Here is a 27500-nt window from a genome sequence, read left to right as displayed (position 1 = left end):
GGTGGGCTAACAGAAGCGCCATACTGTCCTCTCTCATATTTATATTAATATTCAAATACAGCATATCATTAATAATGCACTCATAAACTCTGCATTATACTGAATAACACATGTACAGGACATCACTCTGACACACACACACACATACACGCACACACACACACACACACACGCACACACACACACGCACGCACGCACGCACACACACACACACACACACACGCACACATGCACACACACACACACAGAACATCAGAGAGCACACCGCCCGGCTCAGCGCTTGGAGTACATCAGATCTGCAGGAGAGAGAGACACGGGTCAGGTGTGTGTGTGTGTGTGTGTGTGTGTGTGTGTGTGTGTGACAGACACTCACTGACCTCTGTGTGTGTCTGGATGGACGTTCTCATAGATGGGGTACAGCAGGTTCTCCTGTTCACTGCGCAGCTTTCTGGCCCGCAGCACATCACGCACACACTGGTAGAGGAACGCGTACTGGCACTGCACGCGCACACACACACACACACACACACAGAAACATAAACACATATGAGAGTGTGCACACGTGTGTGTGTGTGTGTGTGTGTGTGTGTGTGTGTGTGCGCACTCTCACCTCGGTCTGCACCATGTGTGTGCGGTGTAGCCTCAGATCAAACACTACACTATAGACGTCCACTGTGTCGTGTGTGTCCAGCTGCTGCAGCAGGCGGTCCAGAGCCGTGAAGGTGCCGGTGCGGCCCACACCCGCGCTGAGGGGAACACACATATATATATATCAATAACACACACACACACACTTGCGCGCTCACGCTGGGGGGAACACACACACACACACACACACACATAAATCAATACCATACACACAATACTACAGAGGGCTGAAGGTGAGTGTGCTGTACCTGTAGTGCACTACGCAGGCTCCATAGAAATAATAATAATAATAATAATAATAATAAATCATAATAATAATATTAATAATAAAATATCATCATAATAATAAATCATATTAATTAATAATAATGAATAATAATAATAATAATACAAATAATAATAATAATAATAATAATAAAATAATATTAATAATAACAATATAATAATAATAATAATAATAAAAATAAAATAATAATAATCAAATAATAATAACAAAATAATAATAATAAATCATAATAACAATAATAAATAATAATAATAAAATAATAATAATAATAAAAATGTGTGCTGTACCTGCAGTGCACTACAGAGGGCTGAAGGTGAGTGTGCTGTACCCATAGTGCACTACACAGGGCTGAAGGCGAGTGTGCTGTACCTGCAGTGCACTACGCAGGCTCCAGAGAATGGTGTGCGGTTGATGTAGTCTCTGACCGTCCTGGTGAACTGGATGAGGGTCTGCGTGGCCTCGGGGACGCCGTGGTCCGGCCAGACGGTGTAGTGGAACTGCCGCACCACCCTGCAGTAGCTCAGGTGATCCTCCTGTGGATTATATTCATTAAATGTTATCATTCAATATTAGTTATTACAGCCCAAACCAGAGAAAGCCGAGTCAGCGTGGAAAACACAAATAAAATAAGGCAGCAGTGATCCCCACATGTGCTCTGACTTGTGTTTGACTGCAGACGATATGAATACATATGAGTCCTGCTGCCGAGGAGGAGGAGACACGGACTGGACTGGCCTGCCTGCAGTCCCGACCTGTATCCAATAGAGAACGTGTGGCTCCACACTGTTGCCCACCTTGAGACTTGTTTGCAGGAGGAATGTGGCAGAACTACAGCTGAAACACTGCAGCACTGCTGTCTTCAGTCCCTGAACGTCTTTAAGTGTTGTGAACAGGAACGGCAGCATTACACAGTGGGAAACGCTTTACTGATACAGCGGTTTCTGGAATGTGTTGCAGTCAAACACAAGTCAAAGTAGATTTGGAAATATCTGCCTCCCTTTTAATTTGTCTTCCATCTGTTTGGGGTGTATTTATAATATTTATAGGTAATATACTGTACATAAATCTGCACAAAAATAGCAAGAAAAGCTGTGTGTGTGTGTGTGTGTGTGTGTGTGTGCGTGTGTGTTTTCCACCCACATTGCAGATCCTGAACTCCCGGATGGTCCACTCGGGCAGCACAGACTCTGACTGCATCTGCACGATCAGGTCTCCGTAATACAGCGGCTCCTGGTCGAAGGGCCAGTAATGGTCACACTTCACCTGCAGAGACACAGTGAGCTGAGTGTGTGTGCGTGTGTGTGTTTCAGTGTGTGAGTGTGTGTCATGAGCTCATACCCGTCCTTTCTCCACACACTGCGTCACCATGACGATATTGTGCACATTCTGCTCCCACACCATCTTCCAGAAGTCGTCCTTCGTGCCGGGCAGCGGCCCCTGTGTGGCGATGTACTCCCGCCGGAAGTTATTTCCCTGAAACACACCCGAGCACCCGGTTATGCCCATTGCAGACATTCAGACTGCATTTACACCTACTCCATTATCAGCTCCTGTGACAGAACTGGGGGGATATTTGACAAAAAAAGTAAATAAAATAATAACAACAATAATAATAATAATAAATGAATAATAATAATAATAATAATAATAAATAATAATAATAATAAATAACAATAATAATAATAAATAACAATACTAGTAAAAATAATAATAATAGTAATAATAATAAATAATAATAATAATATTAGTAATAACAATAATAATAATAATAATAAATGATAATAATAATAAATAAATAAATAATAATAATGAATGACAATAATAATAGTAATAATAATAATAATAAATAATAATTGATAATAATAATAATAAATAAATAATAATAAATAATAATAATAATGGATGATAATAATAATAGTAATAGAAATAGTAATAATAATAAATAAAATAATAACAATAAATAATAAAAGTAATAGTAATAATAATAAATAATAATAATAACATTAAATAATAATAGTAATAATAATAATAATATTTATAAATAATAATAATAATAAATAATAAAGAATTAATTAATAATAATAATAGTAATAAAAATAATAATAAATACATTAATAATAATAATAATATTAATAATAATAATAGTAATACTACTACTAATAATAATAATATATGATAAATAAATTAATAATAATAATAATATAATAATAATAATATTTCACAGAATAAATAATGCAGTTTGACAGAGAGGTAAATGTTTTGAACTTCACCTTTAGGACTTAGATAATATCTATTATTTACACTGCTTTATGCTCTGATATCTACCAATATGTCCTGTATTATTATTAATAATGTGACGGCTGTACTTCACTATACTATAGTTGAGCTTCAGCTCTTGTCTGCGTTCAAGAATTTCATCATTAAAGTAAGTCCTGGAGTGAAGATCTTACAGGAATATAGCTGGCGTTGATGTAGTCTGAGCAGGAGTCCTCGTCCACATAGGACAGCTTCACCCGTGTGGAGTCATCTGGTCAGAAACACACACACACACACACACACACACACACACAGCAGTTTTAGACACGGTGCACATGTAGAACAGCAGAAACCTCAATGCAGACGCAGATTCTCCAACACACAGGGCAGGATGTTGTTGTAGCGGTTCTTCCCTCTGTTTTCAGGCAGTAACGCCGAGTCTTGAGGCTGATTACGACCAACATCCTTCAGGTCCTGAACACACAAGCAACATGTACTGTGTTCATCATGAAACGAGAGTCCGTCTTGATGAAGGAGGAGTGTGTTTTACCTCATATTCCTCTGAGAGCAGGTAGCAGGAGTCCGCTCGGAGCTTAGCTAAATGTGCCTCAAAGTTTGCAATGCTGACGGGACTGTGTTCAGAAAAGACATCATTACTGTACTGTGATTCAACAGTTCACACTTAGATATCGTTTAACCAATGATAGCAGGTTTGGTGTTCTGCCCCAGGAGAGAACCCTGAGCTCGGAGATAATAGAAAACGAAGATAAGGGAGTATGTGTAGCTGGGCTACTGATAGTGAGTTTGGATTAATCTGATCCGCTAACTAATGATTGTAGATGAAAGACCAGCTGCAGTCAATCATATCACATCGCAAAATTAATTTGTGAAACTTCACTTTAAGTGTGTGTGTGTGTGTTACCTTGAGACCCGGCGGTTCCTAAAACACAGAGATCATTGTAATCAGATCTGATGCTCTCAGAATCAATGAATATATACAACATGATGAAGATGAAGATGATGATGAAGATGATGATGATGATGTTGAAGATGATAATGATGATGAAGATAATGATGATGATGATGATGATGATAATGATGAAGATGGAGATGATGATGAACATGAAGACGGAGATGATGGAGATGATGATAATGATGATGATGATGATGAAGACGATAATGATGATGATGATGAAGATGATGCTGATGATGAAGGTGATGAAGATGATAAAGATAATGGTGATGATGATGATGATGAAGATGATGATGATGATGAAGATGATGATGATGATGATGATAATGATGAAGATGGAGATGATGATGAAGATGATGATGAAGATGATGATGATGATGAAGATGATGATGATGATGATGATAATGATGAAGATGGAGATGATGATGAAGATGATGATGAAGATGAACATGATGATGATGATGATGATGAAGATGATGATGATGATGATGATGATGAAGATGATGATGATGATGATGATGATGATAATACTGATGATGATGATGAAGATGATGATGATGATGATGATAATGATGATGAAGATGATAATGATGATGATGATGATGATGAAGATGATAATGATGATGATGATGAAGATAATGATGAAGATGGAGATGATGAAGAAGATGATGATGATGAAGATGATGATGATGATGAAGATGAAGATGATGATGAAGATGATGATAATGATGATGATGATGAAGATAATGATGAAGATGGAGATGATGAAGATGATGATGATGAAGATGAAGATGGAGATGATGAAGATGATGATGATGATGATGATGATGATGATGATGAAGATAATGATGAAGATGGTGATGATGAAGATGGAGATGACGAAGGTGATGATGATGAAGATGGTGATGATGATGATGATGAAGAAGATGATGATGATGATGATGAAGAAGATGATGATCATGAAGATGGTGATGATGAAGATGGTGATGAAGATGATGGTGATGAAGAAGATGATGATCATGAAGATGGTGATGATGATGATGGTGATGAAGATGGTGATGATGATGATGGTGATGAAGATGATGATGATGGTGATGAAGATGGTGATGATGATGATGGTGATGAAGATGATGATGGTGTTTCTGACCCTCTGATGATGGTGTGTCCCCCCGAGGACGCTCTCTCTCTTCTCAGACTCATTCTGACCACAGGCTCTTGTGCGCTCCTGAAAAACACACAGCACATCCTCATCTGCATCTACACCCGCTCCACGTCTACACACAGGTGCTCCACTCATGCAGTCTTGGTGTCTGCAGTACAGGGAGATTCACTCACATCTTGTGGACCTTCTGTCTGCAGACCAGCAGCACGATTAAGCCCACCATGGTGGCGATGAGGAAGAGTCCAGCGCTGACGCCCTCGATGACCCCGCTCAGCGGCTCTGGACACACACACACACACATTAAACAAACACACACCTTCAGCGAACAGTGTCAGTGTGTGTGAAGCCGTACCTGCATGGGTCAGCAGGGGTTTGGACAGGTACGTGTCGGTGTAGAGCGGAGAGAGGAACTCCTCTCGATCCTCATCGTAGAGTTTGGTGAACGCTCGAACGCTGAGTCTGAAAACACACACAGGAGCAGAGCACGCTTCAGAGAGTATAGTGTGAGTGCACCCTTACTGTGCTTACAAATCTCTGCTTGGTTTGTGCAGTGTAGTTCTCTTCTGCAGTGTGTTGTGTGTTGAAAGTATTCATCAGTGTAAATGGGAATGTCTTCACGACGGAGTTTTCCTCCCTGATCTTCACTTTTTCATGTGTAGGCTATTAAAATACTTTCAAGGTTAATGTTTTGATGATGATGATGATGATGATGATGAGCCTTCATTTGTCACAACACTGTTACACGCAGTGAAGTTGGACCCCTCTGAGCATACACAAACATCATACACTTCAGGGAAAGACAGCTCAGTGGAGGGGTAGCATAGGACAATAGGAAACAAGACACTGGGGGAAAAGGAGGTACAAATACACTCCCAGACTGTCCCTAAAGCCCAGCTCTGCCCCCTGGCCGCAGCACCTGAGCCTCACCTGTATGCAGTCCTGGGCTTCAGCGGTCCATCACAGAAGGCCGTCTGCTCCTGAGATCCTCCTGTGGATGTTTTCTGATCACAGCGTCCTCCCAGACTCTCCATCCCTGACCCCAGCTGGACCCTGAACTCCTGCGCCGGGCTCTGGCTCTCGTCACAGTGGCTGCGGAAGAAGCTGGTCTGATAGGCTTTGATGGAGCTGTTGGACCTGTAGTCCAGGTATGAGGGAAGAGGATGAACCTGCTGCGGCTGCTGGCGTTCACTGTCTGCATTTACACCACAGGAAGAGGATTCAGTTCAGTTGTGGGAGGAAACTAAAGCGCCTAAAGGGTCAGTTCAGCCTGAAATGAACACTCCTCAGGGGTTTGATCAGAATATTGTCAACCTGTGAGAATACTCCTGTGTGCAGATAACACAGAGATGACCGTGATGTCATCAGCTTCTCCTCCTCAGTGTCAGTATATTGCGCACATTGTCATGTGGCGCCGCATCGGGGGAGGGGCTTCATCACTGCTCTGAGCTGTGCGCAATATACTGACACTGAGGAGAAGCTGATGGACAACACTGTTATCTGGGCTTCATCTGCACACTAAAGTATCTCGAGGATGTCTCCGGACCCTTGCTGTCTATGGAGGATCAGGAGCTCTCGCATTTCAAACATCTTCATTTCTGACTGAGGATGAACGAAGCTCTCAGAGGAACGACGTGTCTTAATGACAGACTCTTTATTACTGGGTGAACTGGCCCTTTAGTCTACTCATAGATAACAAATGCCTGCTGACCGTCAGACTCGATGATGACGATGGTGAAGAACTTCACGGCGCCGTTGATGTCACTGAACCAGCTGCAGTTGAACTGGAACAGTATGGTGGATTTGGTGATTGTAACCGCGTTCTCATCAATCCGAGCCATGGGCAGTGGTGGACCTGAGATAACAAGAACCCTATTTAGTAAACACGATTGTCAGAAAGGGATCTCATCGTGGATTTTAATGTACGCCATAACTCACGGTCGATCATGGTCACCACGTTCTCCATCACCGCCTCGCTGGTCATGCTGTCCGAGATGACTTTAACAGAGACCATGTAGTGTTTATGAGGCTCCAGATCCCTGATCAGATAGACGGTGTTCCCTTTGACTGTACGCTGCGAGTACACCATTCTCCGAGAGTCCTTCCTAGTGCACTCGATAGTGTACGAGTCAAAGTCAGCTTCTGGGGGAATCCAGGAGCAAGAAATGGTGGAGGAGTTCTGCGGACGGCAATGAAGACTCTGAACACGCTCCGGCTCTGAAGACAAGAACAGACACGCATTTCACTAACTAGTGCTCTACCTGCAGGTCACCTGTGGTCCACTGGTCTATCTCTGTGTTCACTACTAATAGCTGGTTTCTATCCTATTGTAAGGCTGGTTTTGCTGATCCACAGTCCAGCAGAGTTTAGCTCATCCTTATCCTCTGTTCCCAAGTAATCCTGGAGACCCTGATAAGATTGCTCAGGTGTGATGATTATACCTGGAGCTAAGCTCTGCAGGAAAGTACATTTTGAATTGTAATTGCAGTACCCCCTTGTACCCAGCGGGTATCTCAGTACCAGGTTCTAGCGCATCTGACCAGTGAATCCAGCTTGTGTAACCTCATCAAACAGACAATTTAGCGATCGCAATCAGAGCAGGGGTCACTAACCGTGTTCCCGGAGAGCTACCTTCCTCCAGATTTTAGTTGCAGCCCTGACCAAACACAGCTGTCTGCGGTCCAATTAAATGGTTCAGGTGTGTTTCATCAGGGTTGTGGCTGAATTCTGCAGGAAGGTGGCTCTCCAGGAACAGGGTTGGCGACTCCTGGTGTAGAGGAGTTTAAACACAATCAATTATTTTCCAGCAGGAGAATACAACGATGCCAGAACTAGCTTTTTATTCCTGAGGTCATTGTTTGCATATTTCAGTTTGCTAGCCTGGCTTGCACAGCTTGCATGTAATCTGTATCATTCTTGCCATCTTTGGCTTCTCTATATTAGCATCTGTAGCTTTTACTTGCACAAGATCTGTATATTTCAGTGAATTCTGATCTATCTCTCAGTGCTTTATCATTTATAATCTGGAGATAAACTGTTCAGAAAGTGATTCCCCTGATATCGACTCTCTGCATCTTCATTGTTATAGCTGTGATCTGAACTCCTACATTCAGAATGATTTGTAGACAGATGTCTTTATCACTATCCTCATCATCGCAGTGTGAACAGGCCTTATCATGTTAGTGTCTGGTGCTCCACTGACTTGTTCTGATGGTCCTGGAGATGGGAAGGCTGTAGGTGGGGTTGTTGGTTCCAGCACCGCTGACCGTGCGGAGGCTGATGTTGTACTGGCGTCCGGGGTGCATCCCTTTCAGGATCCGGTTGGCGGATGTGGGACTGTGGTAGGGGTTGAACACAGACAGATGGTCCCTGGGGCTCCACTGAAGGTCAAAGTCATCATAATCTGTGTTTTCTGGAGCGCTCCAGGTGATCTCCAATGAGGTGTTGGTGATTTCCCCAAAGGAGAATGAGACTGGAGGCTTGGGGTCTACACAATATACATGGTACAGTTATTAAAATCAGTAATTCAAGATTCTGCTGTTAAGATAAAGGAAGCTGCACCACTGTTCCCCATCTCTGACACCTACTCAACACAGCGTTTTTATCTTGTGTTTGTGATTTACTGGAGACATGTACCCGTCCTGCCGCTGGTGGTTGCCATGTTGGTGAGATCTCCACTGTGTGTAAGAACCACAGCCTGGTAGAGGCGTCCCGACACCAGGCTCTGGAACTGATGGCTCCGGCTGTCGGGCCCCAGGCTTTGCTCTGCAGTCCGGGTTCCATCAGGGTTGAGGATCAGGAGGGTGTAGCTGCTCACAGCCCCCGCGGGCTGCTTCCAGCTCAGCCACAGACTCTCAGAGCTCCGTCTGCTGTCGGCGTGCAGGAACGTCACCGCTGCAGGAACTACACAACCCAACCAACAACAAAACTAGTAAAACTCTGATCAATATTTGCGTGCGTTTGTTGTTTCATCGCTGTGACTAAGCCAGACATTTCACTACATCGCTATTAGACTATACAGGTCTATATGGTGTACGCTGGTGTGCATCGTTCACCTGTGCGGGCCCAGATAGACGTGCTGTTGGTTTGATCTCCACTGCGGGTGAAGATCAGCACTTTATACAGCAGCCCAGGTCGAAGGTTCAGGAAGGAGCAGTCCTGCATGACTCCTGATTTCTGATCAAGCAATCTTTCATCTTCATCATACAGAAGAACATCAAATCCATCAAACTCTCCGACCGGCGGAGCCCAGCGGAACGACAGGCTGGTGGTGGTGTTGCTGATCACGGACAAGTCACTGACAGTCGCCGGACCTGCAGGAAACACATTCAGACGCTGTAACAGGTCGCTGGACTAACACAGGGTAAATATGGGATAGAGACGTGTACACACAGGTTCTGCCCTCGACCTCCACATCATTGCTGCTGACTCCTCCGCTGAGGGCCCAGATCAGGACGCGGTAGGGTTTCCCTGGTGTGAGGTGTGTGAAGGTGTGCTGAATGGCCTGTGCCGCTGTGGAGATGTTGGACACCAGTGTTCCTCTCTCATCCAGCAGCTGCAGACGAAAGCTGTCGAACACTCCTTGACCCGCCTGCCAAAACACCGAGAGGGTGGACGTGCTGCGCTGCTCCTCCAGCTGTAGAGCCGACACGGGAGAGGGAACTGCAGAATCAACAGGGGAAACTTCTGATTACTATAACACGCCTGAGTTTGGAGATAAACACCTGCACAGGGTTAGATGGAGAAGAATGAATCTCACAGGAGAACGACATAAGAGAGAGGAATTAATGACCTTCATTTCTGGGTAACCTGACTGACTCTGGGTTTAATAAAATGCCTCATCTGACCTGTTCGTCCTGTTGCTGTGCTGTTGTTGATCAGAGATCCGCTGATTGACGTAACAGTGATGTTGTACTGCTGTCCGGGCTGCAGATGCTGGAAGCTGACCTCGTTGACGTGTTTGGGGACGAATCTCTCCTGGCCCGGAGACAGAGACACAGTGTATCGGTCCACATCACCCTGCCCCGGTGTCCAGCTGACCCGCAGACTGCTGCTCTGACCTTCGTTACTGATGTGGATGTTCTTCACTGTACTGGGAACTACAAAACACAGAAATAAACACGACATTAGACTCGGCGAGATACTGCAGAGTTCCTTCAGCACATGGACACACACACACACCGGTTCTGCCCCTGAGGAACTGCACTCTGAGGTTGGGCCCGCTGAAGGTGGACACCAGGATCTTGTAGAGTCGGCCAGGAGTGAGTGAGGACAGCAGGTACTGCGTGGTGCTGCTGGTCAGAGTGATGGGCGGAAACACCTTCATGTCATTAAACAGCAGCTGGACTTCATAATGATCCACATCTCCAGGAGCAGAAGCCCAGGTGACCAGCAGATCCTCAGTGCCGCTGTCTGCTAGAGACAGGTTCTGCACTCTTGCGGGCACTGAGAAGGAGAACATCATCAAATACAGCACAGACCCACAGCAGACTGAAGAACAACACATCGCTCAGACCAGATGGAAGGTATTGCACATTTACACCACGATAACTGACCTCGAGTCCTGCGTTTACACTGACTTGGTGTGTGTTTTACTAGTGTGAATGATTCTGTTTGTTGTGAAGCCTGCATTACTGTAAACAGCCCGTACACCACGGAGCTTCAGAACTTACAGGTGCTTCCGTGAGTCGAGACACTGGACTCATATTTTCCACTCCATGTGCTGACGGTCACCATGTAGAGCCGGCCCGGCACCAGCCCACTGAACACATACTCATTCTGGCTCTTGGGGACCGTCCGGTTCTGGTGGAAGATGTTATTGTGCTTTATGGAGACATGATAGTAGTCAAAGTCTCCCTCCGCACGGCGCCAGTACACCTTCAGGAGCTGTTCTTCGGCCATGTGTGTGGCGGTGGGGTTCAGCACCGGGGATGGTTCTAGAAGAGCACAGGACAATCAGAAGGAAACCCACAGACTCAGAGCTGCAGAAACACAGAGATGTTCTTACGCGTGCGCTCCTGAACCGCCGTGTGGTTCTCAAACTCTCCACTGCGGGAGGTGATGGAGATGTTGTAGAGACGCCCCGACACCAAAGACTTGAAAACACACTCTGTGCTGACCTTGGAGACGGTGAGAGTGTGTACGGTGCGCTCCCGATCCCGCAGACTCACCCAGTAACTGTCCACATCTCCCTCAGCCGCTCGCCAGGACACACTCAGGAAATCCATACGGCCGTTATTGCTGACCGTCACGTCTCTGACCGCAGCTGGAACTGATGCACACACACACACACACACACACACACACACACACACACACACACACACACACACACACACACAGATAGACAAAATGTTTTTAAATATTCCAGTAGAGTGGACAAGCTGATGTTGTGTGTCCCCTAAACACTAGTGTGTAGTCGAGCTGTTGTTGTGTGTCCCCTAAACACTAGTGTGTAGTCGAGCTGTTGTTGTGTGTCCCCTAAACACTAGTGTGTAGTCGAGCTGTTGTTGTGTGTCCCCTAAACACTAGTGTGTAGTCGAGCTGTTGTTGTGTGTCCCCTAAACACTAGTGTGTAGTCGAGCTGTTGTTCTGTGTGCCCTAAACACTAGTGTGTAGTCGAGCTGTTGTTCTGTGTGCCCTAAACACTAGTGTGTAGTCGAGCTGTTGTTCTGTGTCCCCTAAACACTAGTGTGTAGTCGAGCTGTTGTTGTGTGTGCCCTAAACACTAGTGTGTAGTCGAGCTGTTGTTCTGTGTGCCCTAAACACTAGTGTGTAGTCGAGCTGTTGTTCTGTGTGCCCTAAACACTAGTGTGTAGTCGAGCTGTTGTTCTGTGTCCCCTAAACACTAGTGTGTAGTCGAGCTGTTGTTCTGTGTCCCCTAAACACTAGTGTTTAGTCGAGCTGTTGTTCTGTGTGCCCTAAACACTAGTGTGTAGTCGAGCTGTTGTTCTGTGTGCCCTAAACACTAGTGTGTAGTCGAGCTGTTGTTGTGTGTCCCCTAAACACTAGTGTGTAGTCGAGCTGTTGTTGTGTGTCCCCTAAACACTAGTGTGTAGTCGAGCTGTTGTTCTGTGTCCCCTAAACACTAGTGTGTAGTCGAGCTGTTGTTGCGTGTCCCCTAAACACTAGTGTGTAGTCGAGCTGTTGTTCCGTGTCCCCTAAACACTAGTGTGTAGTCGAGCTGTTGTTGTGTGTCCCCTAAACACTAGTGTGTAGTCGAGCTGTTGTTGTGTGTCCCCTAAAAACTAGTGTGTAGTCGAGCTGTTGTTGTGTGTCCCCTAAAAACTAGTGTGTAGTCGAGCTGTTGTTGTGTGTCCCCTAAACACTAGTGTGTAGTCGAGCTGTTGTTGTGTGTCCCCTAAACACTAGTGTGTAGTCGAGCTGTTGTTGTGTGTCCCCTAAACACTAGTGTGTAGTCGAGCTGTTGTTGTGTGTCCCCTAAACACTAGTGTGTAGTCGAGCTGTTGTTCTGTGTCCCCTAAACACTAGTGTGTAGTCGAGCTGTTGTTGCGTGTCCCCTAAACACTAGTGTGTAGTCGAGCTGTTGTTCCGTGTCCCCTAAACACTAGTGTGTAGTCGAGCTGTTGTTGTGTGTCCCCTAAACACTAGTGTGTAGTCGAGCTGTTGTTGTGTGTCCCCTAAAAACTAGTGTGTAGTCGAGCTGTTGTTGTGTGTCCCCTAAAAACTAGTGTGTAGTCGAGCTGTTGTTGTGTGTCCCCTAAACACTAGTGTGTAGTCGAGCTGTTGTTGTGTGTCCCCTAAACACTAGTGTGTAGTCGAGCTGTTGTTGTGTGTCCCCTAAACACTAGTGTGTAGTCGAGCTGTTGTTGTGTGTCCCCTAAACACTAGTGTGTAGTCGAGCTGTTGTTCTGTGTGCCCTAAACACTAGTGTGTAGTCGAGCTGTTGTTCTGTGTGCCCTAAACACTAGTGTGTAGTCGAGCTGTTGTTCTGTGTCCCCTAAACACTAGTGTGTAGTCGAGCTGTTGTTGTGTGTGCCCTAAACACTAGTGTGTAGTCGAGCTGTTGTTCTGTGTGCCCTAAACACTAGTGTGTAGTCGAGCTGTTGTTCTGTGTGCCCTAAACACTAGTGTGTAGTCGAGCTGTTGTTCTGTGTGCCCTAAACACTAGTGTGTAGTCGAGCTGTTGTTCTGTGTCCCCTAAACACTAGTGTGTAGTCGAGCTGTTGTTCTGTGTCCCCTAAACACTAGTGTGTAGTCGAGCTGTTGTTGTGTGTCCCCTAAACACTAGAGTGTAGTCGAGCTGTTGTTGTGTGTCCCCTAAACACTAGTGTGTAGTCGAGCTGTTGTTGTGTGTCCCCTAAACACTAGTGTGTAGTCGAGCTGTTGTTGTGTGTCCCCTAAACACTAGAGTGTAGTCGAGCTGTTGTTGTGTGTCCCCTAAACACTAGTGTGTAGTCGAGCTGTTGTTCTGTGTGCCCTAAACACTAGTGTGTAGTCGAGCTGTTGTTCTGTGTGCCCTAAACACTAGTGTGTAGTCGAGCTGTTGTTCTGTGTCCCCTAAACACTAGTGTGTAGTCGAGCTGTTGTTGTGTGTGCCCTAAACACTAGTGTGTAGTCGAGCTGTTGTTCTGTGTGCCCTAAACACTAGTGTGTAGTCGAGCTGTTGTTCTGTGTGCCCTAAACACTAGTGTGTAGTCGAGCTGTTGTTCTGTGTGCCCTAAACACTAGTGTGTAGTCGAGCTGTTGTTCTGTGTCCCCTAAACACTAGTGTGTAGTCGAGCTGTTGTTCTGTGTCCCCTAAACACTAGTGTGTAGTCGAGCTGTTGTTCTGTGTCCCCTAAACACTAGTGTGTAGTCGAGCTGTTGTTCTGTGTGCCCTAAACACTAGTGTGTAGTCGAGCTGTTGTTGTGTGTCCCCTAAACACTAGAGTGTAGTCGAGCTGTTGTTGTGTGTCCCCTAAACACTAGTGTGTAGTCGAGCTGTTGTTGTGTGTCCCCTAAACACTAGTGTGTAGTCGAGCTGTTGTTGTGTGTCCCCTAAACACTAGAGTGTAGTCGAGCTGTTGTTGTGTGTCCCCTAAACACTAGTGTGTAGTCGAGCTGTTGTTCTGTGTGCCCTAGACACTAGTGCGGGCTGTAAGTGTGATTGTTCTCTCAGATGATCAACATCCGCTCTGCACAATAACACTCTCTGCAGGAAAGCACACGGATGACCTTCACATATTCAAGGCTTCCTGAACATTCCAGGAGCATTCCTGCAGGTCCAGATAAGAGTGTGAGTGTGAAGTTCAGCATACCTGGGCCATCCTTAAGGACACTTCTAAGTAAACTATTAAAGTTACCCCGGTGAATCACACATTCAGAGTTTGAAAAGAGTTTCCATCACGTGTGATTAGAGTGCCCTCGTGCTGCTCTGGGTGGAGTTTGCTGCTCTCCGGCAGGTTTACAGGAGACTGAACAGTTTATTCAATGACCAATCAAAACTCCAGCCCTTCCCTTTCAACTCGATCTGATCATGTGCTCTTGCTTCTGTTCTGTTTGCTGAGATCCTGTTCTCCACACATCTGCATATGCACTTGCAAATTATTGATATTATTGCTAATTGGGGGCAGCTGTGGACTAATGGTTAGAGAGTTGAACTTGGGATCCAAAGGTCGCAGGTTCAAGCCCCAGCACTAGCTGTTAGGGAGAGTGAAAGATATCAACCTGTTTGAGGAGATTCCCTTGAGCAAGGCATCAAACCCTCACTGCTCCCCAGGTGTGTGTTCACCAGTGTAAGTCGCTTTGGATAGACGTGTCTACTAAATTGCAGAAATGTAATTGGTCAGATGCCTATGTTGTGCTCTAATTGGCCAGATGGCCCGACTCGTCTCTGATTAATCAGACTGTCTATTGATCTGATTGGTCAAATGTCTCTTCCTCTTTTTCTGATTGGTCAGATGACTCTGCTTTATCTTGGTTGGTCAGATGGCTCTACTCTTTCTCTGGTTGGTCAGATGACTGCTTTATTCTGATTGGTCAGAAGGTTTTCTCTTTCTCTGATTGGTTAGATGACTCTGCTTTATTCTGATTGGTCAGAAGGTTTTCTCTTTCTCTGATTGGTTAGATGACTCTGCTTTATTCTGATTGGTCAGAAGGTTTTCTCTTTCTCTGATTGGCCAGATGACTCTGCTTTATCTTGGTTGGTCAGATGGCTCTACTCTTTCTTTGGTTGGTCAGATGACTGCTTTATTCTGATTGGTCAGAAGGTTTTCTCTTTCTCTGATTGGTCAGATGACTCTGCTTTATTCTGATTGGTCAGAAGGTTTTCTCTTTCTCTGACTGGTTAGATGGCTCTGCTTTATCTTGGTTGGTCAGAAGGTTTTCTCTGATTGGTCAGAAGGTTTTCTCTTTCTCTGATTGGCCAGATGACTCTGCTATATTCTGATTAGTCAGATGGCTCTGCTCTTTCTCTAATTGGTCAGATGTCTCTGAGTGTGGCTGGTGTGTTGTTTCAGAGGTGTGTGTAAGTGCAGAACAGGGATGTGTGTATCAGTGTATCTGAGCTGCAGTACCGGTGCGTCCCTCTGCCACCATCTGCCGGGAGCGAGCGCTGCGGTGCGCAGTCGTCACCACCGCTCGGTACAGAGCGCCGGGTCTCAGGCTCTGGAAGAGGAGTGTGGTGGTGTTGGGCAGCACACTCTCATTCCGCACCACTACACTGTCCTGGATCAGCAGCACACGGTAGAGATCCAGCTGACCCAACGCAGCGTCCCAGCTGACCTGCAGAGCATCAGTTCGGCCGAGATTACTGACCCGCAGCTGCCTGACCTGAGCAGGGACTGATCACACACACACACACACACACACACACACACACACACACACACACGTTATAAAACTCAGTTTAAATTGAGTGCATCTTCACACAGAGCCACGGTGAATCTCAGCATGACTCACTGGTTTTTGCTGTGATGTGGGCGGAGCTGCTCAGATCTCCACTGTTGGTCGTCACGGTGATGGTGTAGGCGTGTCCAGGCATCAGGTTAGTAAAGCTGCTCTCACGCACATCATGATCTGCTGTCCGGAAGTCCACAGTGGCGTCTCCGTCCGTCAGCAGGAGTGTGTAGTTCTCCCACTCGCCCACAGGGGGGCTCCAGGCGGCCCGCAGACTCGACTCATCGGCGTGGCGGACAGTCAACATCTGCACGGCCCGCGGAGCTGAAACACCACAGTAATGCAGTTAGAGCTCAGTTCATTGAGCTGATTAGTGTAGTTTAGCTGCAGTGATTAGCGTGGAGGACTTCATTATTGGGGTAAATGAGTTGGCTAGTGGGGTTTAACTGCAGTATTTGAGTTGACTAGTGTAGATTAGCCGCAGTGGCTGCTCCATCACCCACCGGCTCCCCCATGGCAGTCTGCAGTTGTGCTCAGATCTCCGCTCTGCACACTGACAGCAGCTCTGTATCTCCGTCCAGGAATCAGAGTCCAGTTGGTAAAGATGATCTCCAGCCGCTGCCGCTCCACCGTCCGGTTCTCCAGCACAGAGGAGCCGTTGAACAGCAGGATACGGTAGAAATCCCAGACCCCATCAGGAGGAGACCAGGACAAACGCAGCGTGTTTAGACGGAGAGCCTCCAGCTTCAGACGAGCCGCCCGTCCCGGAGCTGACCAGCAAACAGACATCACACACTCACATTCAGTCTGTGTGTTCATATGAATCCAGCTTGTGTGTCACTCGCTGATATCCGAGTTCTCACCTGTTCTGGCCGTGGTCGTCCGCTCAGCTGATCGAGCTCCACTCGTGGTCTTCACTGACAGCTCATACTGTTGTCCAGGAGTCAGACCAGTGAAAACACACCGAGACGCGTTTGCAGGAAGAGTCAGAGCTGTGCCAGCCGGCCGCAGAGACAGCAGGTATGAGTCGACTCGTCCGACTGCAGGAACCCATGCGGCCCTCAGAGAGTCACTGCCGCCATCACTGCGCAGGACCAATGAGGAGACAGGAGCTGGAGCTGCAGAAAGACCATCAGTCAGCACACACACACACACACACACACACACACACACACACAGTGCAAGGGTAAGGGTAGAGTTAGGGTGTAGGGTAAGGGTTATGATTAGGGTTAGGGTGTAGGGTGTAGGGTAAGGGTTGGGGTAGGGGGAGAGAGTACAGTCTGTACAGTAGAGAGAGAGAGAGAGGGGTTTAAAATATCATTATCTGAATATGAAACTCTTCACGCCTATGGAAACTGAAGGTGTATATCCAGAGCGTGTGAGCGTGTGGAGCATCATGGTCATGTTCAGTAACAGACAGGATACGCAGGCGTGTCGTCTGCTGAGGCAGGAAGGGAGAGGCAGGCTCAAAATATCCTGGAAATAGCGATAACGCTGACGGCCTTTAGCAGGGAAAGCTGCTGTTGGGGAGCTGAGGAGTTTACCAGAGAGAAATCAGCTCACAGAGTAATAAACACACGCTATCACACGCTCATATACAGAAATAATCAGAGAGTTTGCTGGATGAACATGGTTAAAGTGTGTGTACATGTACAGGTCTGCTGCTTTAGCTTCAGCTTCATCAGTGTAGAGTTCTGACTGAACTGTCCCTGTTGGCCGGTGTGATGTGTCTGTATTATGTGGACTGATCTCATTTCAACACACTGAATAGAGACAGGGCTTCTCCACTGGTGCTTTAAACTGGGAGAAGGTGTAAACCGGAACACAAGTGTCTCTCAGAAGTCATGTGTGTAAAGCTCCACGCCATCAACAGCTCTATTACAAACCCCAGAGAACTCGATGATCGGCCTGCTGTGTGTGCTGGGGCGGCGGTGACGGTACGCTTGGGTTATCCGTCACAGTGAGTAAACCGTCTCTCATAAAGACTAAGGAAAAGGATTCAGGAAAGGGAGGCTCAGTTTGACCAGTGCCCTGTCCTTCAGCAGAACACAGACCTGCACACACGACTGAAACTGCAGGAATAAAACACCATTATTACTCTATATCCTCTATATCTGTATTATTATTCTACTTTTACTGTGCTTTACAGACTCTAGCTGGCGCTCAATGGCAGAAACACTGAAAGCTGCTCAGCGGCGGTCTGCACACTGCGCTCCTGTACCCAAAGTTCTGCTGTTTGGTTTAGGTTTGACTATTTCCCTTAAATCCTCAACAATCCCTCAAAGGTGCAGAAGGATTGGCCAAAACCACAGACCCCTGCACTCCTGTCACGAATGAAGAAACTGAATGAGTAAACCCAATGAACATGATTCTGCTTCTCAAACTAGACAAGAAATTGTGAAACTAAGAGTCTTACTTCATGATTCATTATTTCCAGTCTTGTGTGTTTTTAAGTTGAGGATTAGGCAACCCAGGCTCATTCTGAAAACGTAGTCCAGCGGGAACGTTTCTGGAGACTGCGAGATACGTCCAGGGAGGAACGTATTTGTGCAGGTTTTGTTTTCGCGAATCCGCGAAAGGCCGCTGTGTGCGCTTTTTCGTATCTCGAACGTCTCTCGCAAGTGCCGTTCATGCCCGCGCTGTTCTCGCGTCAACCAACCAGAGGCTGCTATCTGACTGACCGAATGATTGACTGCGCGACCGGCCAATCGGCTGACCCACCCTCCTTCTTCCCTGAACCCAACCAGTTTTACTGATTGACCCGCCTGCCCGCTCACTTCCCTAAACCCGAGCAACAATTTACGCCGTCTAGAAAAAGAAAAGCCCTCATCTGTTTTTTTTTTTCTCTTTTTACCACGTTTTCGGATTTCACCGCGTTCTCTCCCTGTTATGAACTCGTTCACTTTATTTTTTGGATTCTGTTTTTGTGTTACCTGATCTCTGGAACCGCTCCTCCCCAGACTCAAACCCGGACGCCTTTGTCAACTCCTCCTCTCTGCATCTGAAGTCCGCCGACGCACACAATGAGCTGACCGAACAAACTGATTGCGGCGGGAAAGCTCTCCATATGGAGGTAAGCGGTCAGCCGGCAAGCGCGAAAGAGAACAGCGTCACACCGCCCCGTAGCGTTCGCTTACGTTTTCAGAATGAGCCTGGGTTGGGATTAGGACAAATGTTGTTTCAGTGATGATGGGAAATCTATAGGAATGACCCACTGACTTTGTGAGTAACTTACTAACTTGATCTGTCCAATGTTTCTACAAGTCTGACCTCACAGGAGGAAAAAGAGCCTAAAAGAATTCTGCACTGCAGCCTAGAGGTGAAGAACCACGGGCCACGGCTGCTCTTATGAACACCGTGTTCAGTAAATCTGCTGGAATACACTGAGACACTCGAACACATCCGCTGTAAGCTGTGAACGCCGGTGCTTTATCAACCCTGTCAGAACAATGTGTTCCAGCACATCAGCGTGAAGGAGAAGAACAATGAAGAGCGCTGTAAATCTCCCAGTGTTATTGTGAGAACGCGCTCAGTCAAGCACACACAGTACACCGTCTCCTGTTCACTCACCGGTCTGAGCACTGATGTTAAGCTGAGCGCCGTCTGTCTCTGAAATGATCCCAAACACGTAGCTGGTGCCGGGAATCAGGTCCGCCATCAGGCATGTGTATCGGCTGCTGTCTTCAGAACATCTGGAGATGCGAGATCCATCAGTCAGGATGAAGCTGCAGGAGCGTCCCGGTGTGGTGAAACTGAACCCACAGGACTCCATATTAACACTCACTGCGGTCACGTTCACCAGACACACGGCAGCCTCTGTCGTCAGCAGCTGCAGATGAGAAATACAAACAAGAAGGGATTTACTGGCCAGAGAGATGAACAGAATTCCTCATGAGCCGATTCTGTTTACAGGAATGCAATGGTCGGTCAGCTGTGCCTAGTCCTGTTCTTGGAGATGTACCTTACTGTTCGTCTATACCGGATCCCAGTGTAGTGCTGAAAATACCCCCATGATCGATTATGCCTCCCCTCACAGGCCAAAATACAGGCAGAGTTAGAGTTAGGAGGTGTATCTGGGGTTTGGGCATCTGTATTCAGTGAGATGCCTTTTTCAGCACAACACCAGATCAAACTCAGCCATCTGGGATCATCAGGAACTCCAGAAGATCTAAATTAGGTATGGAGTGTCTGAGCAGGGTCGAACTCAACCCTACAGGTTCTCCAGGAACAGAACTGGACACTCCTAATGTAAACAGCTCGTCTACACACTACTCTTGACTAGTCTGTAACATCGCGACACTGGTTGTACCACAGTTTCTTACAGTTAGAGGAAGACCTCAATTGTTTCTACTGACATTTCTATCACGCTGTCTGCACATGCTTTAAAGGATATACGTCTCCATGCCTGCAGGGGGCAGTATCTGTATCACTTGTATCATTCATGTATCATCAGTATGTTTGTGTCATTCCACAAAGGGAAACCAGAACTAGTACTAACCTAAACTAGTATCCTAACCTTAACCTGAACCCTCGAAATACAGCACCATAGTCAACAGCTCTCAGACTGAATGATAATGTGGAAACTGATATTCTGGAGAAATGGTTTCGTCTAGGCACTGCTGTTTCCCCAATCATACACTACAGTATTATAGATTCTAATAAGTATTAGTCCTATGTTTGGAGTGAATCAAACACTGAACCAAGCTACGTTTGGTAGTTGCAGGATTTCTTAAGGATCTCAGCCTTTAAATGAAACTACAAGCAGCTGCTCACCGTGGTTGTGGAAGTGGTTGTAGGAGCAGCTGTAGGAGCGGCTGTAGGTGTAGCGGATGTTCTGGTGGTCAGGGCAGTGGTGGCAGTGCTTTCCTGAGCTGTTGATGGACTAACAGTCGTAGTAGAGTCTGTGATAGAGGTGAATCTGTGAGTTTCCGTTGCAGGTGTCCATGTGTACAGGGCTGCTGCGCTCGATGCTGTGCTCACTCTTGTTTTGGCAGAACTGCTGACAGCATTCGGAGAAGATCTGGAGTCGGTGCTGGACAGAGTTTCAGTGATCGCTCGTGTGGTTCTGGTTCTGAATGGCAGGATGGTCTGCACATCTCTGATGCTCCTGGTTGTGCTTGAGCTTCTGGTTGAGGCGTTCGGCCATGAGCTGTCTGTGTGGGACACTGGAGAACTGCTGGTGGAGCTCTCAGTCAGTGTAGGATCTGCAGCGCTGGTGATGCTGGAACCTTCAGATGTGCCCATGCGGGAATCAGAAGTGCTGTGAGATTCAGAGTCAGACTGAGAGGAAACTGAAGCCTCTGTGTCTGTCGTGGAGAAAGACAACCCGGTCTGAGAGATCAGAGGATTGACCGTCTGATCCGCAACATCAGGGGTGGACTCTACTGTACGATCATTAACATCTGAGGTGGACTCTACTGTATGACCCATAACATCTGAGGTGGACTCTACTGTCTGATCAACATCTGAGGTGGACTCTACTGTATGACCCATAACATCTGAGGTGGACTCTACTGTCTGACCAACACCTGAGGTGGACTCTACTGTGTGATCCACAACACTTGAGGTGGACTCTACTGTGTGATCCACAACATCAGAGGTGGACTCTACTGTACGATCAATGACATCTGAGCTGGACTTTACTGTGTGATCCACAACACCTGAGGTGGACTCTACTGTCTGACCCATAACATCTGAGGTGGACTCTACTGTCTGATCAACATCTGAGGTGGACTCTACTGTCTGATCAACATCTGAGGTGGACTCTACTGTCTGATCAACATCTGAGGTGGACTCTACTGTCTGATCAACATCTGAGGTGGACTCTACTGTCTGATCAACATCTGAGGTGGACTCTACTGTCTGACCAACATCTGAGGTGGACTCTACTGTCTGACCAACATCTGAGGTGGACTCTACTGTCTGACCAACATCTGAGGTGGACTCTACTGTCTGATCAACATCTGAGGTGGACTCTACTGTCTGACCAACATCTGAGGTGGACTCTACTGTCTGATCTCTACTCTGGGTGAGACTCAGTGGCTGGTGAAGTGTTCTGGTCAGCATCCGAGTGGTGGAGGATGGCTCTGTGATGCCGCCGGTGTCATAGGGTGCTTCTGTCTCCAGTGTTTGATCCTCCTTGAGCTCTGTCCGACTGGTTGTGGGATCCCCCAGTGCAGTGGTCACGGTGCGTTTAGTCCTGCTTCTGACTGTGTTACTGTGGTGCGTCACGGCTCTGCTCTGGGTCCAGACCGGCACAGTTAGGGTGGTCATTTCCCCTGTGGACTTCACTGCTGAAACTGTGGATGGGCCTGGAGAAAGAGACGGATGTTAGTCTGTTTTTTCTAAAGAGTGCAAAACTGGCAGGTTTATGGGGCAATTCATTGAAATTAAATCACAAACACACTTGAGCAAAGATGCGATTGTCATGCACATCTTGTCAGGGAAGCACAGTTCTGAGATCAGCTGTAAATCTCCAGCTGAAGGCCAGAGGGCGCTCTCACACAGAAACTACAAACACCCAGAACAAAGAAAACAGTCCCCATAGCGCTGCTCCACCTGAAAGCACCTGCTGGAGGTTTACTAGAACCAGCTTTACTGACAAAATGCAGAAACATTGCCCTTGATTACTCGCCTGAACCCAGGAAAACATGAATGTGGTAAAAGCACACGCAGTGCATAATGACATTACATTACTCCTTGCATAGGAATAAGTGCTGTGCGTGAGTGTCATGTGGTGGGGGAGTGTCAGCTTACCTAGGATTGGGCACAGAGGCGTGGTTTGCCGTCGTCCTCCAGAGTCCAGCGTGATCATGGACCAGTTGGAGTGTTTCTGCTGGTGGTGGACTATGACCCGAGTGCCCTGTTTGTGCAGGAACATGGGCGTCTCTGCAAGCCCGAGGGTCCCGCGGGGACTGTAGCAGCTCCAGGCGGGCGCAGCGGCACAGTGACTCAGTCTGAGCAGACGGGCATGGCGCGGGACGCTGGAGCTCTGGTTCACCCACAGACAGCTGGAGCTCAGCGTGTGGTTCAGCTTCAGACTGCTGGTCCACGTCCACTGCTGGGCCGGACTGTTCTCATCACATCGCCGCAGGACCACTGCACCCTTCTGAGAGCTCAGACACACGCCCTTACTAGTGTGCGCGATCAGAAAACCACCTGCAGGAGACAATCCAGATCTCTGAATGAGGAACGGGGCTCAGTAAACTCATGATATCTCATGGGCTTTAGCATCTCATGAATGAAACAGACATTTAAATCTAACAGATGAAACGCAAACATCAAATAGACGTCGTTATGATGTTAGTGTGCCGTCAGGAATCTCTGAATAAGAAAAGAACTGCCAGATAACACATTACTTCTGTTTAGTCTGGAAAACATCTGCTGTGGTCAAAGGTCTGATGAACATCTTTATAAGGTCTGCTGAATAAACATTCCCCATATTAGACACCTCAAAGATCTCAAAGATGTCTATTTAATATCTGCACATCGACATCAGATAGATGTTTTATAGATGTATGTCTTACGTAAACACAAACATCAAATATATGCTTCTCTGAACAAGAAAACGACATACGCCTGTAAGATGTCTGTAAGATCTACTTTAAAGTAAAAAACATCTGCGGTCATCAAAGGTCTGAATAACATCTTTACCAGCTCTGCTGAACGAACATTATAAAAACTATAAAGGTCTATATAGAGATATGAAGATCCTGCAGAGTTGAGCTCCAACCTCGATCAAACACAACTAACCCAACCTGAAGGAGAACTCAGTCATTGAAGACAGGTGTGTTTGATGCAGGGAGGCAGATCTCCAGGAATATGGTCGAGCACCACTGCTATATACCATATAGAAATATCTAGACATCTAACAGAGGTTTTGCAGACGCATGTCTTCCAGATGTAAACGCAAACATTAAATAGACACACGTGTGATGTTCATGTGCTATCAGAGCGGCTGCATGCTGAGTTCATTATTTGTCATGGCTTGTTCTTGAACAGTTAGAGACCTTTAAAAAGTCTACAGGTTAGGAGAACAGCACACTAACATTACTATAACTAAAACAAGCATGCTGGATATTTGAGAAACATCTGAAATGATCAGCCGCAGAGTTCCTAATCCTGGGAGAGAGCTGATGTGGACGTGAGAGTCTGCTTCACTGTATTCTGCACTTGACAGAGTCAGTTTTCACTGAGGAGTGTTCATATCCGACATTTAGTTCTGTCAGCTATAACGCTTGCTTCACTTTTACTGCATGTAATCTCCATACGTCAGTACTGCACACGTAACACACAACAATAGAGCTGTTCAACACAATGTCCGAGAGTTTTCACTCATGTGCCCTGGACACTTCAGGGGGAAGACTGAGGGAGATCAGCCAAATCTGAAGAGCTTGAAGAACATCAGGACACAAACACTGAGCTCAATCCACTAAACAACACACACACACACACACACACACACACACACACACACACACACACACACAGCAAAAAAAATGCTTTTCTTGTTTAGATTTTTTGTCTTGTTTCTAGTCTAAATATCTAAAATTTCCTATATCAAGAAACATTTTCAAGATAAGCAAAACATATAGTCTTATTTTAAGAAATAATCTGCCAAAATGAAGTGAGTTTTTCCTTAAAACAAGCAAAATAATCTTGTTTTTTCTTTTGATGTAAGATTATTTTGCTGACCCCGTTGGCAGATTATTTTGCTTGTTTTAAGGAAAAACTCACTTCATTTTGGCAGATTATTTCTTAAAATAAGACTATATGTTTTGCTTATCTTGAAAATGTTTCTTGATATAGGAAATTTTAGATATTTAGACTAGAAACAAGACAAAAAATCTAAACAAGAAAAGCATTTTTGCAGTGCGCACACACACACACACACACACACACACACACACACACACACACACACACACACTAACTCAGCCAGGTTTGATTATTAAGTGTCAGGACAGCAGTTGAATGCAGATTCTCCTTCATTACGGCTGATCTGAGAGCAGCTGTCTGATCTGACCCGACTCTTCTTTGTGTTCAGAGTTTCTGTAACTGTTACAGTGAGAGTGTATAATGCTGTAATCACCTGTTATGTCATGATAACTCATATAAGAAATGAATATAGGAACCCTAGAAGACGGAGAGGCGGCGGTGAGGTTAATCCTGCTGAGAGACCCTGACGCTGTGGAGGATTCAGGTTAGAGGAGCTCATCAACACTCACCGGCCGCAGAGCAGATCTCCAGCATCATCATCATCATCATCAGCAGCAGCAGCAGCGTATTGATCCTCATCCTCATGATCAGCGGTGTGTCCATGCCGGCGCTCTGAGGGTCTGACGGAGCTCTCTCTCTCTCACACACACACACACACACACACACAGGCTTCAGCATGGGGGAAATTCTCTTTCAGGGGAAGGAAAAGCCACTGACCGCCGCTTCCTCCTATTCAACACTGACTGACCAGCGGCCCTCACACACAAACACCTCTGCAGCACACACACACACACACACACACACACACACACACACACACACACACGTCTGTCCTCATGCCAGTGCTGCAGTGTAGTGCACTAACAGGACAGAGACCCTCACTGCTCAGCAGGGCCGTCTGGGAGGTGTCTGCTGGGCTCCTTCCACAGGTTGCTGCTCCGGGCCCCTTGACTGCAGTGAGGGCCCTCAGATCCTCTGTAGTAGACTAGGGGTCAGGAGGCTCTGAGGGCCACTCTGTAGTCCAGGGGTCTGCACTGCCGCCTGTGTCCAGCAGGGGTTTCTGAAGCGACACTCCGGTCTCCAGATCTACTCCTCTATCCGGAGCTCATCAGCGTCAGAGCTGCAGACGAGCTTTAGATTAATAAAGCGCCAGCAGACGCTGTAGTGCTCTTCACTGAGGAGACACACGGAGACTCTTCCAGTTAAAGAAGAACAGACAAAATCTTGGCAGAAAGAGTAAAGAATGAGAACAATCCTGTGTCCACAAACACGCAGCTTAATCCACATCAGCACCACAGTCATGCTGCTATCAAGAGCGATCACTGTCTGTTCATCAGCTACAGCAGGGGAGTTCTCCACATCTACCACAGCTCAAACTCCACTCTCACCCTGCAAACGGGAGGGAGCCCCGGGCTCGAGGATCTGATGAGCTCAGGGACGAACACGCTTTATAATCACTCATCAGCTGAGGGAGAACTCTCGAGAGGAACAAAGAAGTAGAAGAAGCTCTCCACAGATCACCTGTTTAGAGAATGATGCAGGTGAGGCTGGCGTCAGCTCCACTGGCCAACAACAGGAGGAGACGCAGCTCTACAGTCCAGCTCCTCATCTGAACCTCACGCTGCTGCAGCCATCAGAGAACATCAACACGGGCCTGTGTGTGTCGAACATCATACTGAAACCAGAGCAGCAGGGCGGCACGGTGGCGCAGTGGGAAGCACGATCGTCTCACTGCAGGAAGGTCTCTGGTTTGAGTCTCGGCTGGGTCAGTTGGTGTTTCTGTGTGGAGTTTGCATGTTCTCCCAGAGTCCCCACAGTCCAAACACACGCGATATAGGGGAACTGATCAACTACACTGGCCATAGTGTATGAGTGTGTGGATGAGTGTGTATGGGTGTTTCCCGGTACTGGATTGCAGCTGGAAGAGCATCCGCTGTGTAAAACGTGCTGGAATAGTGGGTAACTCTGTCCAGCTCTCCACGGGTCAGTGTAATGGTGACGCCACTGATGAAGGTGTGTGTAGAAACGTCTCAATCACATGTGTGCAGGAGACAGCATGCAGCATTTCACTGCGGTGTGTGTGTGTGTGTGTGTGTGTGTGTTCTCTAGTTTATAAAGACACACGTAACACTGAGCCGTTACTTTAAAGCACATCTCAGTGTATTAGTGCCCACCCCGGACCATCAGTGTGTGTTCTGCTCATCTCAGATCCTCAAACACACTGAGCTCAGATGCAAAGTTACACACACACGTCAGGAGATGGTGTGTGTGTGTGTGTGTGTGAGCTGAAGTAGACTGTTAGGCAGTTCTTCTTCTACAGCTACTGCTTCAGTCTGCTCCAGAAACAGAACTCTCTCTCACACACACACACACACACACACACAGGTCCTGCGGGCTGATCTCCAGACTATCAGCAGGTCTGAGGTCAGTGATGGAGGAAACTGCACCTACAGCAGGAAGAGCTGCAGACTGACCTCAGACCAGCACACACTCCTCACGCCTGTGTGTGTGTACACACTCAAGATGACCAACACGCACCTCATACCCGTGTACACTCCTCAATCCAGTGTGTGTGCGCACTCAAGATGACAAACACACACCTCATACATGTGTGTGTGTGT

The 27500-nt window shown here is 46.8% G+C and overlaps 1 protein-coding gene across 1 annotated transcript in view; it reads right to left on the bottom strand.

Annotated features, from left to right (window-relative positions):
- Positions 1 to 25504, bottom strand: part of ptprbl (protein tyrosine phosphatase receptor type B, like) — a 25803-nt gene extending 299 nt beyond the window's left edge. Inside the window, exons 1-32 of the mRNA XM_073943451.1 lie at positions 25389 to 25504; positions 22918 to 23319; positions 20935 to 22472; positions 19732 to 19990; positions 17025 to 17279; positions 16665 to 16931; positions 16225 to 16485; positions 15840 to 16106; positions 11330 to 11593; positions 10995 to 11258; positions 10504 to 10767; positions 10170 to 10421; positions 9715 to 9984; positions 9378 to 9635; positions 8959 to 9225; positions 8525 to 8809; positions 7261 to 7539; positions 7034 to 7177; positions 6253 to 6517; positions 5678 to 5784; positions 5499 to 5604; positions 5311 to 5388; positions 4113 to 4130; positions 3741 to 3822; positions 3574 to 3664; positions 3385 to 3461; positions 2273 to 2407; positions 2075 to 2197; positions 1304 to 1467; positions 611 to 746; positions 378 to 498; positions 1 to 296 (exon numbers count right to left, since the gene is read on the bottom strand). The exon at positions 1 to 296 is cut by the window's left edge and continues 299 nt beyond it. Coding sequence (XP_073799552.1) covers positions 274 to 296; positions 378 to 498; positions 611 to 746; positions 1304 to 1467; positions 2075 to 2197; positions 2273 to 2407; positions 3385 to 3461; positions 3574 to 3664; positions 3741 to 3822; positions 4113 to 4130; positions 5311 to 5388; positions 5499 to 5604; positions 5678 to 5784; positions 6253 to 6517; positions 7034 to 7177; positions 7261 to 7539; positions 8525 to 8809; positions 8959 to 9225; positions 9378 to 9635; positions 9715 to 9984; positions 10170 to 10421; positions 10504 to 10767; positions 10995 to 11258; positions 11330 to 11593; positions 15840 to 16106; positions 16225 to 16485; positions 16665 to 16931; positions 17025 to 17279; positions 19732 to 19990; positions 20935 to 22472; positions 22918 to 23319; positions 25389 to 25482 — 7416 coding nt within the window. The 5' untranslated portion in view covers positions 25483 to 25504 and the 3' untranslated portion in view covers positions 1 to 273. The remainder of the gene's footprint in view (positions 297 to 377; positions 499 to 610; positions 747 to 1303; positions 1468 to 2074; positions 2198 to 2272; positions 2408 to 3384; positions 3462 to 3573; positions 3665 to 3740; positions 3823 to 4112; positions 4131 to 5310; positions 5389 to 5498; positions 5605 to 5677; positions 5785 to 6252; positions 6518 to 7033; positions 7178 to 7260; positions 7540 to 8524; positions 8810 to 8958; positions 9226 to 9377; positions 9636 to 9714; positions 9985 to 10169; positions 10422 to 10503; positions 10768 to 10994; positions 11259 to 11329; positions 11594 to 15839; positions 16107 to 16224; positions 16486 to 16664; positions 16932 to 17024; positions 17280 to 19731; positions 19991 to 20934; positions 22473 to 22917; positions 23320 to 25388) is intronic.
- Positions 25505 to 27500: the final 1996 nt, after the last annotated feature.

Source organism: Danio rerio, chromosome 25 (genome assembly GCF_049306965.1).
Source record: "Danio rerio strain Tuebingen ecotype United States chromosome 25, GRCz12tu, whole genome shotgun sequence".
Classification (NCBI taxonomy): domain Eukaryota; kingdom Metazoa; phylum Chordata; class Actinopteri; order Cypriniformes; family Danionidae; genus Danio; species Danio rerio.
This window is presented reverse-complemented; position numbering and strand designations above follow the sequence as displayed.